We start from the raw sequence: 16,540 nt of genomic DNA on the forward strand, positions 1-16,540 counted from the left end.
GTGGTTAGCAAAACGATGCTAACTTTAACATTTAACGTCAGTTGCATTATATTCTTACCACAAGGGAAATTGTGTTAAATGAGCTGTTACCTTCAGAATATTGAGCTGGCTTTTATCATCTCCTTCTCTTTTAAACGACATTATAAATAGAGCAGTAATCTAAAAACAGGCTTCAAAACAGATTAGCTAATAAGCTACTTCCGATAGCCGTGATGCGTTCGTAAAAAAACTGTCAAATGGGGAAAACATCTACTAAAATTTGAGTAACGTTTAATTACAAAACATTACTATATTAAATTCCAATAGATAGTTAAGAAACAGAAACGCAAATATTATTTAGTACCTGCTTTAACTATTAGTATTAGATGTGTGGTTATTTTTAATCAATGCTTATACGAACTCACAACATAGCGACTTATTCCAACTGACTTGAATGCAGCGTTTGTGACGAATCATGTGACCAATCACTCAACACGGCAGCCATGGCAACACATAGCCGCTGCGTGCGTGAAATAGAAAAATATTATTTCTTACGAGTTCAGAGCAACTTTTCAAATGTTATATAGGCAGGTAAGGTTTGCATTTAACTAATGTTTTAATAGAAAGGATATATGGTTGCTAGGTATATTTACCAACTTTTGTTCTTTGATATTGTAACAGGTTTTACAAAACAGAAACAGGGTTTAACGTAGATTAAGTTGGCAACTTAGCTTGCCTGGTTTATTAAACTGCCAGTTTAACATTTGAGCATACGTTCTAGTTGAAAGAAACCCACCCTCTTATGAGATTACCAAATGTAAAGCTCACCGGGAACTGTATTCTACCTCCATTCTGGCTTTTACCAACCCAAATGTTTCTGGAATATGTCCGGCGAGCGAGCGTCGTTGCCATCCGGGGGAGGCGGCCTGCTTCGCGGAAGCAGAACAAGATCTTATGGCAGCTTAACTAGCTCTTCGCTTTCTCCGGTTCGCCAGAAAGTCATTGAACACACAGTTAAACCAGGAGAGACCCTTCAGGGTCTGGCTTTAAAGTATGGCGTGACTGTAAGTATTATGTACTGTTAAAACAAGAATGAAACGTTGAAATGACTGTCTGCCTTCTGTAGTTTGGAGAACACAACGCACCCCCCAGCACTTTAGAAACCTGTACAGGTGCATTTCATTACCTAACAAAATACCGTTGTAAAGTTATGTTTTTCTAAAATGCAAACAAACTTCATGGGTGTGTTGATTACGTTTTCTAGCATGGCTTGGAACCTGTCTACCCTGTCAAGAGTAATATTTTGTTTAATAGACATAGAATTACCGATTCTCCAGCAAACTCAAACTGACTTGAAACATTACTGAGAATGTATGGAGTAAAGCAGAGACCCAATAATGCTAATTAGCTGAAAGCTTTTGTTAAAAATAATAATAATAACTGGGCTTAAGTGCATATGCTGGATAAAATATGGATGTGCATTAATTTTTCTGAGAAATTGATTTTTTGAATTTTTATTATTTGAATGATTGAACATAAACATTTGACATATTTTATTTATATGTAATCATAATTATATGAATTTCACTGTTTGAACTGAATTACTGAAATGAATTAATATTCTAATCTATTGAGATGCACCTATAAGCTTTGATTAAATGTGATAAATATCTTCAAGCCTGACAAAGACGATATATTTTCCAGGTCGAGGTAATCAAAAGAGCAAACAGACTGTACACCAACGACTCAATATTCCTGAAGAAATCCTTGTCAATCCCAGTCCTGTCAGACTTGAATGACCACAGCAATGGAGTAGATTCGTCTGAGGAAGACCATAAAGAAGGAAAGACAAACTGTGATACAGAGGATTATAGAAAACCTGCATCAGACCTTACTCCTGGAGATTTTTTGAAAAGACTGGATAACTTGATCAGCCAGTCTAAGGAGGCTGCAGCCAGAGGATGCAAAGATGCAGAGAAACGGTACTTTTGGTTACCACTTCTTTATACCATAACTGTTTTAAAGTGTCACCATTCACTGAAAACAAATTTTATTTTAATGGTAATATCATCAAAAAGGCACATTTCCATTCACATACCATAGAACTACCAATTATTTTGTCAATATTGAACTTTGCAGCTGCACATTTACATTAACCATAAATTAGCATATGTTAATTATGTATGTTGGCTAAGATGATGTTGTAATGATTGCATGTGTGTGTGGTATCTGGTAATATATATTACCAAATACTTTAAACAACAGTTAGACTTTGAGAATATTTATAAAGTATTTCCCAAAGTAAATATTATTGATTCATTTCAGCTTTTCCTTTCATCTGTTTTATCTTTTTTTTACAGTGTTGCAGCCGTAGAAGCCGCTTGCTCAAGCACAACTTCAGACTGGCGTCCCTTAACAAGGTCACAGAGTGTTATTTCATCATCAAGATTTCAGCAGCAAGCCCAACTTGGGGCAGTCCCCCTCACCACCACTAAGCTCACCAAGAAGCTGAAAGAAAGGGAAGATGAGATCTTTGAACTGTGACATAATTTTGTTTAATGTCTTTCTGATGATTAAAAAACACTAGACACATGGTGAAGGGACTAGACTGCAGGTCAAGACATTTGCAGAAAGGTGAAAGGGCTCTACTAATAGTGCTGCTGTGTAAAGTTTAAAAATCCTTTTACTTAGTCAATAACTAAATTTTGTTGTAGAAATGCAGTAAAAATTGCACATATTTATTTGTGGGAACCTACAGTTTGTATGAAAACTCTTTTTTGTCTGTAACTGTTTGGCTTGTTCCTACAGAGAATAGGGACATGAGGATTTTGTCACATGATGCTTCAGTCATATGTCTGCATATGGAAATGCAGCATTTTCCGCTCCTCATCATTTACCCAGGGAATGCAAATACTCATTCACTGTAGCAGTAAGAGCATAAACAGGTTGACACTGTATGCTGCTAACACAAAAAAGAGACAAATCACAGAAATATGTTTTTAGGATATTTTTGACAGCATCTTTTATTATTTGCCAGGACTTTGTTTTTCATTTTGTTATTTTATGTGATTCAACGATTAATAAACTAATATTTGTTCCTGCATTGCTGGAACATTTACAGTTTTGCTGCTTCTGTGAAATTTTACCCTATTACAAAAATGATCAACTTCACATAGCCAGAAGAGACAGTTCCTTACAAATACATCTTGAACTTTTTCACTTTTTATCATGTTTCAAATGCAAACGTCATTTTTTTTTATCATGATTTTAGGTTATAGGCCAACACAAAGTAGTTCACAAGCTTTCAGTAAGGATTTGGCAATAAAACAATATCACAGGGTTTGCATATCTCACTGACCACTCTTCAAAATATCAATTAAAAATTAAAAGAATATGACACAAAGGCAATCCTCCACAGATATTGCAATACCCCTCAACTGACCATCTGGTTAAGGCGAATATGTATGTGTGGCAGTATCATTCTAAGGGGATGTTTTTCTCTGACGTAAATCGGAGTTGATGGGAAGCGGGATCTAGCTATACAGAAATGCTGTGGAAGAAAAAAAAAAAAATTTTCTGCAGCAAAGATTTTTTTATAAAAAGCATTGAGTCAGGGGTCCTGCATACAAATGTATGGCATACTTTTCATTTGTTGAAACATTTTGAAACCAAATCATTCACTTAATCACTGAATACAACTTTGTGTGTGTCTATAACCAAAGACTTCATAACAATATACCAAAGATTGTTGTTGTAACGTGATGTAAGGTGAAAAAAGTCAGTAGGTGTGAATACTTTCCCATTGTCAATTTTCCAGTTTTATCAAATGTTTGTGCAGTCAATGGCAGCGATAAGAATAACTGTTCCTGTAATTGTTATGTGGTTATTTCCCTTTTTTATTACTTGTATGTCCATCTCCATATTCCAGTAAGCAGTGCATTGTTTCTGTAGAATCACAGGTTAATCACCAGATGGCGGTGTTGCAGCACAGTGGCATCTCTGTCCATTTTGGTAAGACTCTTGAACTGCTGTTTCATTTTTCTTACACAATTGTACACAGCCGTTAGGTCTCAGTAAAAAAAACAAAAAAAAAACATACAGTATCAAATATAAAACAACAATATTTTGGACCACTGATAACAGTTTAAATCTGTTGAAGTTCAAGTTATTTTTTTATGTACTTTACTTACACAGGATGTGTGTGCCCCCTCTACATTGTACAATTGAGATAAAAATTTTCCTGACTTTTGACTTCATCAGATATGTTCTCTGAAAGCTAAGGGGAGCCAGATTTGTTTTCAAACCAGATGTATTAAGTTGCCTTTCCTCAGCAACTCAGCAAAAGAGAAATTTTGTCCACCAGTTCAGAGTCTTTAAGTGTGTGTTTCCTGTTTATCTCCCATTGTGAGATGCAAGCATGTTCCTCACACGTCATATCGTCCCATCCTCTACCAGTTTGTTGAGTCCTAAACAGATTTTAGTGAGGTGGGGTCTGAAGGGTCCGCTTGGGTCATATAGTTTGGTCAGGAGCTGAGGGTCGGAGTAATGGTTGAAGACATGGCTGATGCGATCATGAGATTTTGAGGTGAGGTGGGAGTTGACAAGCTTCAGCAGAAGATCCTTACACTCTGTCAGGTTGTCCGACATCACAGTCTTATCAAAGGTAAAGTCCACCTGCATCAGTCAACAGATACATTGTTAGAGAACTAACTCTTGTGCACAAAAAGTGAAATCTTTCTAACAGTCTAACTTCAAATTTGAAGTTCATTTCGAATTCAAAATTAGGATCATATATGGTTGTTCTCAAAAGTATACACGTGTTTCGAAAGTTTAAGTGCAACGTTTTTGTTTTATTTAAAGTGAAGCTATAAGTAATTTCAAGCTTTTTTACACATATAGTAGAACATTTATCATGTGCGGTTCAAGCAAAAAATAAATCACTCTTTTAGAAGAACAACCTTTAATACTAAGTTAAACAACCTTTTGATTCTTTTACCATTTCACAACTTGACTTAATATTTTCCCACTCTGCCTGGCAGAAGTTCTACAAACATATCAGACTGTCTATTCACATATTTTCAGTTTCTTCCAAAACTTCAGTATTTCTCCCATGACACCATTCTGTAGTCTGCTATCACCATGATCCTGAAAAAATAAAATGTTAATCTTTCTCACAGACTCCTGCAGAACTTTGTGTCAAAAAATGTAATCCCATCTGAGGAAAAGTAACCCCTGACAATGATGATACTGGGGTCTGTATTGCTTTTGTGTCAAACTTTTCTCTTGGAATTGTGGCCCAAAGTTCAAATTGTGTTTCATTATTGCATAATTCTAGTGCACATTCTCCCACACCTTGGAGAGACTTTAGTCTGGCATAAATTATTTGTTTGGAATTAAAGGTAGCACCTGACAGAAATTTATGCAGGTCTGTCAGTGGTGGTGTTGACATTTAGTAGCCTCCTTAATCACGTTTCCCTTGGTCTGTGTTGTTTTTATTAATATTTGTGAAACATTGGGCTTCTGTAATGTCAGAGTTGTCCCATGTTTTACTGAGGATCATCTTCTCTGATTTTCTCTGTTGAATTTTTTGTACATTTCACTTGGTTGATACTTGGTTGATACTTTTTACAAAGTGATTGTAGATTAATGTCTATAAATAATGGCTTCAGCAAAAATAACACATATTAGAAAATGTCAGTAAAATCCTACTACAATAGTTAAAAGCAAGTGTACTGAGAGCAACTCACTGAAATTAGTATTCTCAAATTCCTTCAGCCTGTTTGATGTTATCATAATAGTTTATGTATAAAGCAGGTTTGAGTCTTGTTAATTATGCTTTTTACCATGACATCAAGCAAGAAGTGTATGCTTGATGTTTGCTTCTTGCTAACATATTTGAAGTATTTGGCCTGTTTTGTAATCAGTTAGGAACAAAATGGTTATTTATATGAGTTGGATCTCTAACGGCTGCATGTAGTTTGCATATTGTGTTGTTAGTATCTGGAGGCTTACCTCATAGAAGCTGATGGCTGTCATGGCTCCTGTATGGAGCTTCTTCTTAAATTCCTGGGCTAGTTTTAGTTCCTCCTCACTGAAACAGTTGTTTCTAAACAGCACACCAATCTTGACAGCAATCTTGATCAGGTTTTTAATGACTTTCTGAGCTACTCCTTTATTTCCTGTGTACTCCTTGGAAACCCGGTACAGCTCATCCAGTATTTCACTAGTGGTATCGTCAATAAATCTTTGGACGGTGCTTTTGTTGGCCATGCTGCTGAGGATCTTCTTCTGTGCCTTCATGGCCAAATCCTTGGAGTTGAATGCCTCCATGGTTGCCTGAATTATCAGAGAAAATGAAAAAGCATTTTACTCATTTGTTTATTGCATTAAATATCAGCAAAGTCATTGACTGCTCTGCTTGAGAACATTTCAGCTTACTGATACAGTGCTTTAAAGTCAAGTTGCAGAAATTAATTACAGTTTCTAGGTTTTGGAAGAGCTTGCGTATGTCAATCTATTGTTTTCACTTTATATATACACCTCTAACCGCACGATAGGAAACTACCAATGAAATAACGTTGTCAACAATTTTGCTGGAATAAACATAAAATTATTTTAATGAAAGATGGAGTTATAGTCAGTTAAGGGTTTGGGTTAGGGATTTAACAAAACTAAAACCCAAAGTATTTTGCTATTAAGCAAAACATCTACACTGCTCTACCACATTAATCTGTTTACTTTGTTAGAATAGAAGCATTTAAAAGCTCTCTATATTTGTGTATGCATTGTGCACTCATGATAACAAAAGGGAAAGATACCATCAAGAGACTTGGCAGAGACTATTAATTTTCCACAGAGGTTTTAACCTCACCTAGCATCCAACATGGAGATCCCCCCAAGGAAACCATCAGCATGAACACAACACATCCTGACAGAACTGCAAAATCAGTTTTTTATCCTTTTCAACATCATCTAGCTGAAACTATTCATTTAAAACAATTTGTTTAATCATAATTTAAAAAAACAACTTAAAAACGTAACAAACTGAGTACATATTGGGGACACCTGATATTTATCTGATTTTCTTATTGAAGACAGCTGCAATTTAAAAATGTTGAAAGTAAAAGCTGTTCAAGGACCTTAAATAGTTTAAATTTATGTTTCTTTGCAGATAACTTATTCATTAATTGTGGACATGCATCAGTTTAGCGTAGTTTCTACCTCATTGTAATCCTATGTGTTTAAGACAGAATCTGCAAAGAGATACCATTATCTTAAACAAACATCCAAAGATGTAATTTTGTGTTTTTAGTTGTATATGTGTAGAAGTTCACTGTGTCCACAATTTAGAGTCAGTCTCCTTATATCTTTAAGTGCATTTTTCTCCACTAACTCCCACTTCTTGCCTGTGTGGGCAAGAATTTAACAGTAGCTTCAAGGCTGCATAACTGCGACAGGTCCATGCGTGCAGTTTTAACGTTACATCAGTGCTAGGGCAAGAACGGAAAGAGCGGCACACTGTAGTAAGCTGTTGACTTCGGTACTGTGGTTCGGTGCATACATCAGCTGTCCTGATAATGTAACATCCTGCGCATTAGCAGCAACTTGTGGCCCTTAACCTGTGAGCTAAATGGCTTGCTGATGGCTGCTTTATTGCATTTCTCTTGTCCCTCTTTGTGTATATTAGATGCTGTTTTGTAAACCCTGATGTTTTCCAGCTATAATCATGAAGGGTCAGCAGTAAGTGAAGAAACAGTCCACTTACATTAAGTGTTTTATTGATAAAACCATGCACGTAATTGCTATCCCTAACCTGTGTAAAACTGGTGTAAAATTCATAATCTCAGTTGGTTTCATTTACATGCAGAATCATTCATTTTGCTAATAGCTGGCTTTGTTTCAAATGCTTTGGGATGCCTGTGGAGAATTAAAAAACATTCATTAGATTAATTTCCCTGAACAGTGATAATGGAAGTGGAGCACTGTGATAGCTATTTAAGATCTGTGCTTCAATCTCATTTATTTGCTGAAAAGACTCCAGGGATTTGAGAGACGTGTGCAGTGAGCGGTCATCAACCAGTTTTTCACACGCTGCAACCTCCATCTTTTTAGTTTTTACTGTTTCTACATTTTTTTTCTTTTTTTGAGAATCTCAGGTTGTTTTGAGAGCTTTAAGACATTCCTGTGTTACAATAAAGCACTGCGACAGAAAAAGAAACACCTTTCTCTAATGGACATTGCTGAGCAGAAATTTGTTGGTACAATTGGATAGAAGAGGGCCTTCGAGGATTTATCAGACTGTTTGTTGGCATTCGCCAGGGAGTGGCTGCATTACATGTTCAAGTGTTTATTTCCCTTCTTGATGCCTGTTGGGATTGACGAGTGTGTGCAGTGCTGCAGGGAAAACAACAATAAGCAGAGGTGGAACCATCACACATAGATAAGGTTTCAGTCAGTGAGGAATATAGCAGCTGGGCCTCATGGCCAGTCAAAGCAAGTGTAGTGAATAGTGGGGCCATCAAGGCAAGCAGTGGAGGTAAATATTTAGCATTCCTCAGATGTCTCCAGCATTGAGCTACAGTGTTTGGGTGCATGTATGAACCTGTGTGCATCAGGAAGTTCATGTTTGTTAAAAAAAGGACTCTCAGAAGACTCAGATGAGGCCTCTTTGATTTAGCCAATCTCCATTTTACTTTCTTTCTAGAAAGCAAAAATGTTTTTTAGTTTAACTTCAATGTCATCAGCATCATTCAGCACTGCTCCCAGGACTAATGAAGGAATGAAGTCTTTAAAAGTGAAAAGGTGGCCACCTGAAGCACCTCACAGCCTGTGATATATCAAATACATATCAAAAACAAGGAAGCCATTTTTGGAAGGTTTTTCACTGTGTTAGAATGGTGAATGTTGTAAACAAAGAAATGCTCTCCTGTCATCAACCAGGGAACATGAAATAATAACAATAATAATGAAGATACTTAGCAAACATTTATAAAAGCTGAGCCTTTTGCCTGGATGAGTCGTCACTTCACTGCACAGACCTCTAGTTTGAGCTCCTTTTTTCACTCAAACCGTTGTATAACTTCATCTTCTGTTGAACCACCCACATAATGTTTTAACAAATTAATTTAAAAAATCATTTTATTTTTATAGTAGATTTGTGCTATACTTAGATGAAGAAGCAGACAAGAAGGGGTTTTGAAATCTTTCAAATGTGCGTATTGCAGTATCTCTTTCAAAATTGCACAACCTTTCGAGCAGTTGCAGTTTCAGCCTTCCTCACATCTGCACTGAACGGGAAGCGAAACAGAGCAGTAAGCTGAGTATCTGTCCTTTACTTGAGTTCCACAGTTTTACACCGAAACCTGTTGCTGTCTTTAGTAGTATCTTATAACCGTCAACAAATCAAAGCCAACCAGTTACGTTGCCAAAGTCCACTTCCTTGAGATTTCGCTCTCAGCCTGTACAAACAAAAATGTGAGCTCCACATATGCTCCTGTCAGTTTTACTTGTTGCAGCATGACTGTGTGTGAACAGATCTCTCAACTTGTACTCAAGATGGGGAAGTGGAGAGAAGTCGCTCAGTTTCCAGTCATCCCCTGACTGAGTCTGTCTTTGCTCATTGCCAGTAATAACACAGTTGGTCTGAACTGATTTGAAAGTTAATGAACGTAAAAAGATAGCTTGGTTTTCATATTTTTACCAGAAAATGAACATAGCAGAAATGTCTTACCTGAGTGTTTGCTGAGTCCCCCTCCCTCCTTGTGTGTCAGATGTCTCTCTCCCTCCGCTCTGTGTATCACTTTGACAGCACAGGCAAGTTAATTTAACAGAGTACCCTCATCTTGACCAACAAAAACACCAAAAGCCATAAAAACAGCCCTCCTGCAGCGCTTCTGTCAGTTCTCACCACCCTGTCTTAAGATAATGTTGAGTTTTACTTCCTTAAGGAACTAAATTGCTATGACACACCCCTCCGCATGTGTATGAGTCTCTCTCTGTGTTTCTCCCTCTCTTTTTCTCACTGGCCTATCTGCTGTTTTGCTTTGAAATTCAAATTCAGACTCTCAAAACCTGTATTTCTCTCCTGCTGTTGCTCACCAAAACTTTGCCGCTCTCACTTGATGCCTGTGTCTGACCTCTCTGCTGACGTTGTGCCTCTGCTTGTTCTGACGAGTAGAAAAAGCTCTGAAAGAATTTGCCAATGATCCTGTGATGCAGTCGATTGAAAGGGGAGCGGCTTAACCCCCTTTGTGTGTACACACCTTTGGTGGAATGTAGCTTCTGTCAGTGTTGCAAAGCACCATGGTGCTCCCCATGTGTCTCTATTTGAAGGTAGAATCAAAACAATGAACAGCCTGTCTCCAAGTGCATGCACAGTCCAGGCTCAACAGCTGGATCCAAATACAGTTTGTAAAGATTTTATACTTAATTTTATTTAAAACAGTCTAAAAATTATACATTACATTCTGGCCATTCTCATCTGTTTATTTTAATTCAAAAGCTACACAATGACACACATTTATAGCAATTCCTGTATTTTTACTCTTGTTTCACAGTTAGAATTTTAGTTTTTGTTGTTTTTGGAGATTAAATTATAAAAATACATTTATAAACATCAAATATCTACATCTAGTTCATCTTTACTCTGAAACTATTTCATATGGAACAAACTTAACATTTTCTAAAAACTGTGACCCTTCCTCAGTGAGGCAATATTCACTGCTCCTATGAAGTCATACAATTTATGGTTTAATTTTTCTTATGAATGTGGATTTCTTCGAAGTTGTCAGTCTTATCTAATTTACATACATGCATATATAGAGGATGTTATTGAGCTAAATTCAGCATAGACTGCTACACTTCACAACAACAAGGCAGTTACCTTTAGCTGCTACAGCAAACATGTCCGCTAGCCTGAAGTAGTGAAATGAGCCATTGTCAAATCAGGAAGTATCCCACCACTTCTAGATTTGTGTTTATCTATGTGCGTTGCCTGAATGACAAACAGCTGCATTGAAGGCCTGTTGGCTTCAACAAAGACATGTCCACTAAACAGTCACACATGTTAATTGTTGTCAGATGTTAGGGGTTAAAGGGCACGCAAGAGTCAGGGTGGATCGAGAGGAGTGTCCGGACATGAATCAGCCCACCAGTGTACCACGGAGACCAAAATACACCTGCCTCTTTATTTCTGCCTCCCACTCGGCAAGTGTGCAAGAAACTTACTCAAGTAAAGTTGTGGCTGCTACTACTTCTTTTGCAACTGCAGCAATGAGGTAGTCACCATAGTAACAGACAGGAAGTTGTGCTTAAGCGGTTTCCTGATGGCTTCCTCTTTATCGTATAATGACATCTCACAAGGAAACACAAGCAGGGAGAAGTCTGCCGAATATCTGCTTGTGTTCGAGTGAACACATTTGACTGCGTTCATGTTCATAAGTGCAAGTGTGTGACGGACTGTGTGTGAGACAACTTGAAATAAACCCCTCACTTGTCTCACTTTAACATTGTACACATGTTATGTACTTGCCTCTTTGGTTAAGACATAATGAGAGGATCTTGTATTACGCCACTTATCTATCATTAAAAGATCAGAGAAACCTTCCTATGGCCAAACCTCTCTTACACATATAGTTACTCACATAATGGCAGTGTGTTCTCATAGAGTGACTAATGTAAGAATAATCAGCTTCACAACCATTGAGCTCAGAGAAGTGCACCTGAAGCTTTAGATCTGGAATGTGATGGAATATTTGACTTTCTGCTACTGGACTGTGTTTCCACTCAGTGCTAAAAACCAGATGGAGAGCTTGGATCAAGATAAACAGATGGAACTGGAATTCATCTCATAAACCGTCCCCCTTCACCTTCAAACATTTTAGGATTTAAAGACCCCTACAAGGATAAAAACAGAGATTGTAAAGCCTTGTGGAGTTTGAAATGGCTTCTTACCAAATAAGAAAAATCGGTTGTCTGAAAAAGAAAACAAGAACTTTTTAAAAGGAGAAAGCAAAGGGTTTTGGCAAATTATCACCAAATTAAAAGTCTCAAATATAATACCTGTTTTTTTTGTAATAGCTATAAAGTTCCAAAATAAAATAAAAATAAAAAGGCCTGATCTTTTTATGTTTTCCACTTTATGAACAAATCTAATTTGAAGAAACCACTTCTTAATGGGAAGTCGTTAAAAAAGTACAACACATCTACATGTATCTGTTCTGCAACTCAAAAAAGAAAGAAAGACACAAACCCCAAATTTGATGCTATAGATAACTAGTTCCACTGATATATTTCCGCCTATTTTGGCTCAAGTTTGAAAGTAGGTCATTGGTAAGCATCTACATTATGAAAATGTAATTATGCTGCTTAAACTGCTCTATTGAAAACAAACGTCTAACCAAATGCTATCAAATAAAAACAAACTGTTGGGGTCTTAAATAATTTTTCACAACGTTGATGCTGCATTTCAAAAAATAAAAAATAAAGAGGCCATATGGAAGAATTAAACTTATCTTCAAGTGTTTAGTCAAGCAGCTCATTCTCAGTTTATGTTTAACAAGAAGACTGACTCAAAAACTTACATTTAAAATGATTACTCCAGCAATAGTTTAGTAATATTAATTTTGTTAGAAAATGCCTGCATTGTTCAGGAATCTTCAATAAAAAAAAGCTACACAGCTGTTGCAAGAAAGCAATAAGTGAGATTGGGAAAACCAGGTACTGATTTATTGCTTTCTCATCCTGACAGTCTCCTTCTCCAAATGATAGCAGAACAAATAAAACTTTTCAGACCATATCTGTGAGAAAATTGTTGTGTTGTTGTACTTTGCAGGCAGCAGCTTTTTCATACAACATACTCCTTACATTGCAGGGAAAAAAAACATTCATAATGCTAAACATACCATGGATTTGTAGCCCTGTCTTGTGTTATCTATAAATTATCCAATTATCTATTTTTGATCTGATCTATTTACTTTTTATCTAATATCCATTTATTTTATCAAATAAGAACTCCAACAGGAAAACATTTGGGGATCCTGTGACTGAATCCCTGCATTTTCTAAAAGATTCCTGGTTGAGAAGGTGTTTAGCTTGACTTTACTGGGTGAAAATGTTTCTCATTGTTTAAGGTGGGGGGATTTAGCCATTTGAATAGCTTTATGCAAATCTTGTGTATAGAGATGTTAAATGAAGTGTTGACTAAAAATGTAGCATTCTGGTCTTACAGGAGGGGTCTTTTCAAGGGTGGACTTTGCGACTATTATCATAATGAAGGCACAGGAAAAACTTGAAAAATAAAAACACAATCATCTTAACTTGTGGTTTATGTACTAAGCCGGGTGGAGCAATGTGGCTTTATCCTTGCAGAATTGCCTAGGTATTTTTGTCAGGGGTGCTTCAGGAGTATGTGTAATCTAGGTGGCTATATCCAATCTTTGTACACCCAAAACAAGCGCGTTGTTCGCATTCTTGGCACAAAGTCGAGTCTTCCCTTGGATTCCTTCAGGCTCTCCCCTTCTTACCAATCCAGTTTGCTGTATTCCTAGACAAGATCTCAAGGCATAATTGTGGAGAGAAGGTTGTCTGGTTTCAGAAACTCAGGTTCTCTTCTTTACTTTTTACAGATGATGTGGTTCTGTTTTGTTTTTTGAGCCGTGAGCTCTAGCATGTACTGGAGCGGTTTGCATCTTAGAGTGAAGCTACCGGGATGAGAGGCAGTTCCTCCAAGTCTGAGGCCATGGTTTCTGGACAAAGGTGGACTCCCCCCTCTGGTTTGGGGGTCAGTTGCTGCCTTTATGCCTGTCTCTATGGTTCATACTTGCCAAGAAACTCAGAAATGTATGTGGGTCCCAGTCCCTTTCAGTGTTTCACTGACTAAACACAAAACCTTTTAGAAACAAGTGATCTAAGAACTGATGTAATGTAATCCATTTTTCTGGTGTAGGTCAGGTCTCTGGCAACAACATTTTAGATGAACTGCAGCTGCCTGATTGATTTGTTTTTCAGTAAAGTCATTATCATTTAACCTACTGAAAATAAAAGCAGGAACTAGATTTTTTATGTCCTATTTTGACAGAAACCCTTTACTTCAGGAATTCTTTAAATAGTTGTTAAAAGAAATTACGTTTTTTTGCATGGCTTGTCAAATATATATGAGTTGCCATTTAACACAGATAAAATACGGACATTTGTGTTTTAAACTCTTTATTCATTGATTTAGGTTTTCTGTGTTTGTGTGTGGTTGAATTAAACTCACATAGCAGTGATTTAAGAAATTAAAAACACCTTTTTTAAAAAAAATTGCATCTCCACTCAAATGCTTGTTACATTTTCGATTTTCTACGCTGAGTCTGAGTTTGTATTTTGTGGAGGATGTTCAACTTCCTCTTTTCTTCAAACTGTTGATGCAAAGAGATATGTTGTGAAACCTGCAAATTCTCAGCCTTCAGGGTGGGGATTTAGCTGTTTGTGCTTTACAAAAATACCTTCATTTCCATAAAAGCTGATCATGCAATGCACAAAATATAAATATTTTACTTCACTTATGTACATTTTAGATTAAACATACATGCAGTATCCAGTAGCTGCACTATAGCATCCAGCATTTTATTTCCTTTTAGTGAGAAAATGAATGGACATTTGCTAAATAGTTAAATGCAGTAGTAAACCGAAGATCACTTCATGTCTCATATCCACTGCACCGTAACTCTTGCATAATCATTTCATCAGAATACGGTTCAAAACCAAAGTAGGTTTCAGGTGTTACAGTTTAGCTCTGCAGTAAGTCAGATAGGAGGATGCAGCTCTGTGCTTGGGCATGTTGGCAGACAGATGTTCTCTTGTTTTTGAGCAAAGAACAGTTTCTGTTTCTGCAGCCTTATGCAACAAAGACACGGTTAATGCATTTCTTTGGAACATGTCCTGACTTTTCCCCTTTGTTAATGCTTTTGATATAGTTGGGGTCTCCTTAGCACCCTCTAGTGGGTAAGTGGTAGCTTACTCGGGCTTAGTTTCTAAGCTGCTGGTCCTTTACGGTGCAAGTGTATGTAAACCATTTTATATTTCAGAACTTCTAAATCAGTAAAAATAAGAACAATACTTCAGATTTATTTAGAGATTCTACTAGAAAAAACAAAACAAAAAAACCCAACAAAAAACCAAAAACAGCCAGTGTCTTTTGGATAACTGTTAAAGTTGTATTTAAGTCAATGAGAAAAAAATCCATGGATTATTTTTTTGTACGCATTAGTAAGTAAATACAAATATGTAAAAAAAACTTCCAAGCAGAGTAATATTTGCCCAAGCAAAGTCACACAAAAATACCAAAGTACATGGTGTATTGGATAATTTAAAATAACTGTTGTTTCATGTCAGTCTGAAGGAAGTAAAAAAGACATTCGTGTCTACTATCTGCTGAATCTCACTAGTTGTGGTTGGTAAGTATTGTTTGCTGCTGACATCAGGACTTCTTAGAACATGCGAAGGCGCTAAACGGTTCTCCAGCATGCTCTCTATCTACAGGATGCAGTGACCACAGATCTGACCTCCGTCCATGCTTCAGTTCGAGTTTATTTCCCCACTACTATCACGCAACACTGACTAAGACACAGAGTTTTTCTTCCCAGTTAGAAGACAGTAAAAATATTTTATTGTATGAATAAAAATTTAGGAAATAAAATGTTAATTTTCATCAAACGTGTGAACTGTAATATCTTACAGAATTAGAATTCAAGCTACTTCACACTTTTAGACTAAAACACTGAATGCATCAAAAATTCCTGCTGAAACTTTTTTACATCATTAAGAGGAACTGAAACTTACATTTATTGAAACACTGAAAAAAATATTAATTTCCTGCTTAATTATGAGACAAGTCTGCAAAAAGATCATTTTTAAATTTGTTCATCATGGATGAGATCCTCCACAAAACATAACTCCACTGCCATCCACAAATAAAAAAGTAAGATGTTACAGTAGTTCCTACAGGCATGGTTATATAAACGAAGAGAAAATATTTATATTTTTATAAATGACATGAATTTGACTGAGAACTCATTTCTATCAGCAGCATTTGTCATTTGGCAGAAGTTTCTGGATGCTAGTTAATAACTCTGCTGGCATCATATCTTGGCATGCTCTTGGTTTCCATACTTAAGGCTGTATTTACAGAGCCATTAGAAGACAGTAGTGAAGCATTTCAGAATTGCAATGCCATGTGACATCGTAGCTGGCTGACTATCTGAGAAAAAAAAAAAGCTATTTATCTAAAAATAAGTGGGCAGGCTTTTAAATTGATAGTTTATCTTTCCAATGCAGCTCTTTTTTGCACAAAATGTGGAAAAAAGCTGGAAATTTTAATGTGAAAACAGAATTTTTGGTTATCAAAATCTGAAACATAGCTAATTTTTGAAAAAGATTAACATCTAAGTTAGCACAGCTGACTGCATCAAGTGACTGTGCAGCAATCTATCCTCCTAAATGACCATGTAGTAAGAGTGTAGAGTTGATTGCATTTGCAGTATTTCTTCATAGCAAGCGTGAAAAACAAACACTCTTTTTT

The 16,540-nt window shown here is 36.6% G+C and overlaps 3 protein-coding genes and 1 long non-coding RNA gene across 5 annotated transcripts in view; 1 reads left to right on the top strand and 3 right to left on the bottom strand.

Annotated features, from left to right (window-relative positions):
• scnm1 (sodium channel modifier 1) overlaps positions 1 to 845 on the bottom strand; it is a 3,540-nt gene extending 2,695 nt beyond the window's left edge. The window contains exon 1 of one of the 2 annotated variants that reach the window (XM_032558342.1): positions 825 to 845. In XM_032558342.1, coding sequence (XP_032414233.1) covers positions 825 to 830 — 6 coding nt within the window. In that variant the 5' untranslated portion in view covers positions 831 to 845. Of the gene's footprint in view, positions 1 to 90; positions 225 to 824 lie in introns of those variants that run through there. The other variant, XM_032558341.1, reaches the window with a different exon arrangement.
• LOC116717178 (uncharacterized) overlaps positions 1 to 16,540 on the bottom strand; it is a 21,451-nt gene extending 4,911 nt beyond the window's left edge. The window contains exons 1-2 of the long non-coding RNA XR_004338702.1: positions 16,527 to 16,540; positions 6,406 to 6,416 (exon numbers count right to left, since the gene is read on the bottom strand). This is a non-coding gene — a long non-coding RNA (uncharacterized LOC116717178). The remainder of the gene's footprint in view (positions 1 to 6,405; positions 6,417 to 16,526) is intronic.
• lysmd1 (LysM, putative peptidoglycan-binding, domain containing 1) lies at positions 520 to 3,099 on the top strand. The gene is made up of 3 exons (XM_032558343.1): positions 520 to 1,043; positions 1,684 to 1,961; positions 2,340 to 3,099. The coding sequence occupies exons 1-3, from the start codon at positions 864 to 866 to the stop codon at positions 2,521 to 2,523; spliced, it is 642 nt and encodes a 213-aa protein (XP_032414234.1). The 5' UTR covers positions 520 to 863; the 3' UTR covers positions 2,524 to 3,099.
• tnfaip8l2b (tumor necrosis factor, alpha-induced protein 8-like 2b) lies at positions 3,017 to 9,778 on the bottom strand. Its single transcript, XM_032558345.1, has 3 exons — positions 9,710 to 9,778; positions 5,992 to 6,315; positions 3,017 to 4,653 (listed from the first exon to the last, which is right to left on the bottom strand). Exons 2-3 carry the CDS (start codon positions 6,307 to 6,309, stop codon positions 4,411 to 4,413), a joined length of 561 nt encoding a protein of 186 aa, XP_032414236.1. The 5' UTR covers positions 6,310 to 6,315; positions 9,710 to 9,778; the 3' UTR covers positions 3,017 to 4,410.

Source organism: Xiphophorus hellerii, chromosome 3, assembly GCF_003331165.1.
Source record: "Xiphophorus hellerii strain 12219 chromosome 3, Xiphophorus_hellerii-4.1, whole genome shotgun sequence".
Classification (NCBI taxonomy): Eukaryota; Metazoa; Chordata; class Actinopteri; order Cyprinodontiformes; family Poeciliidae; genus Xiphophorus; species Xiphophorus hellerii.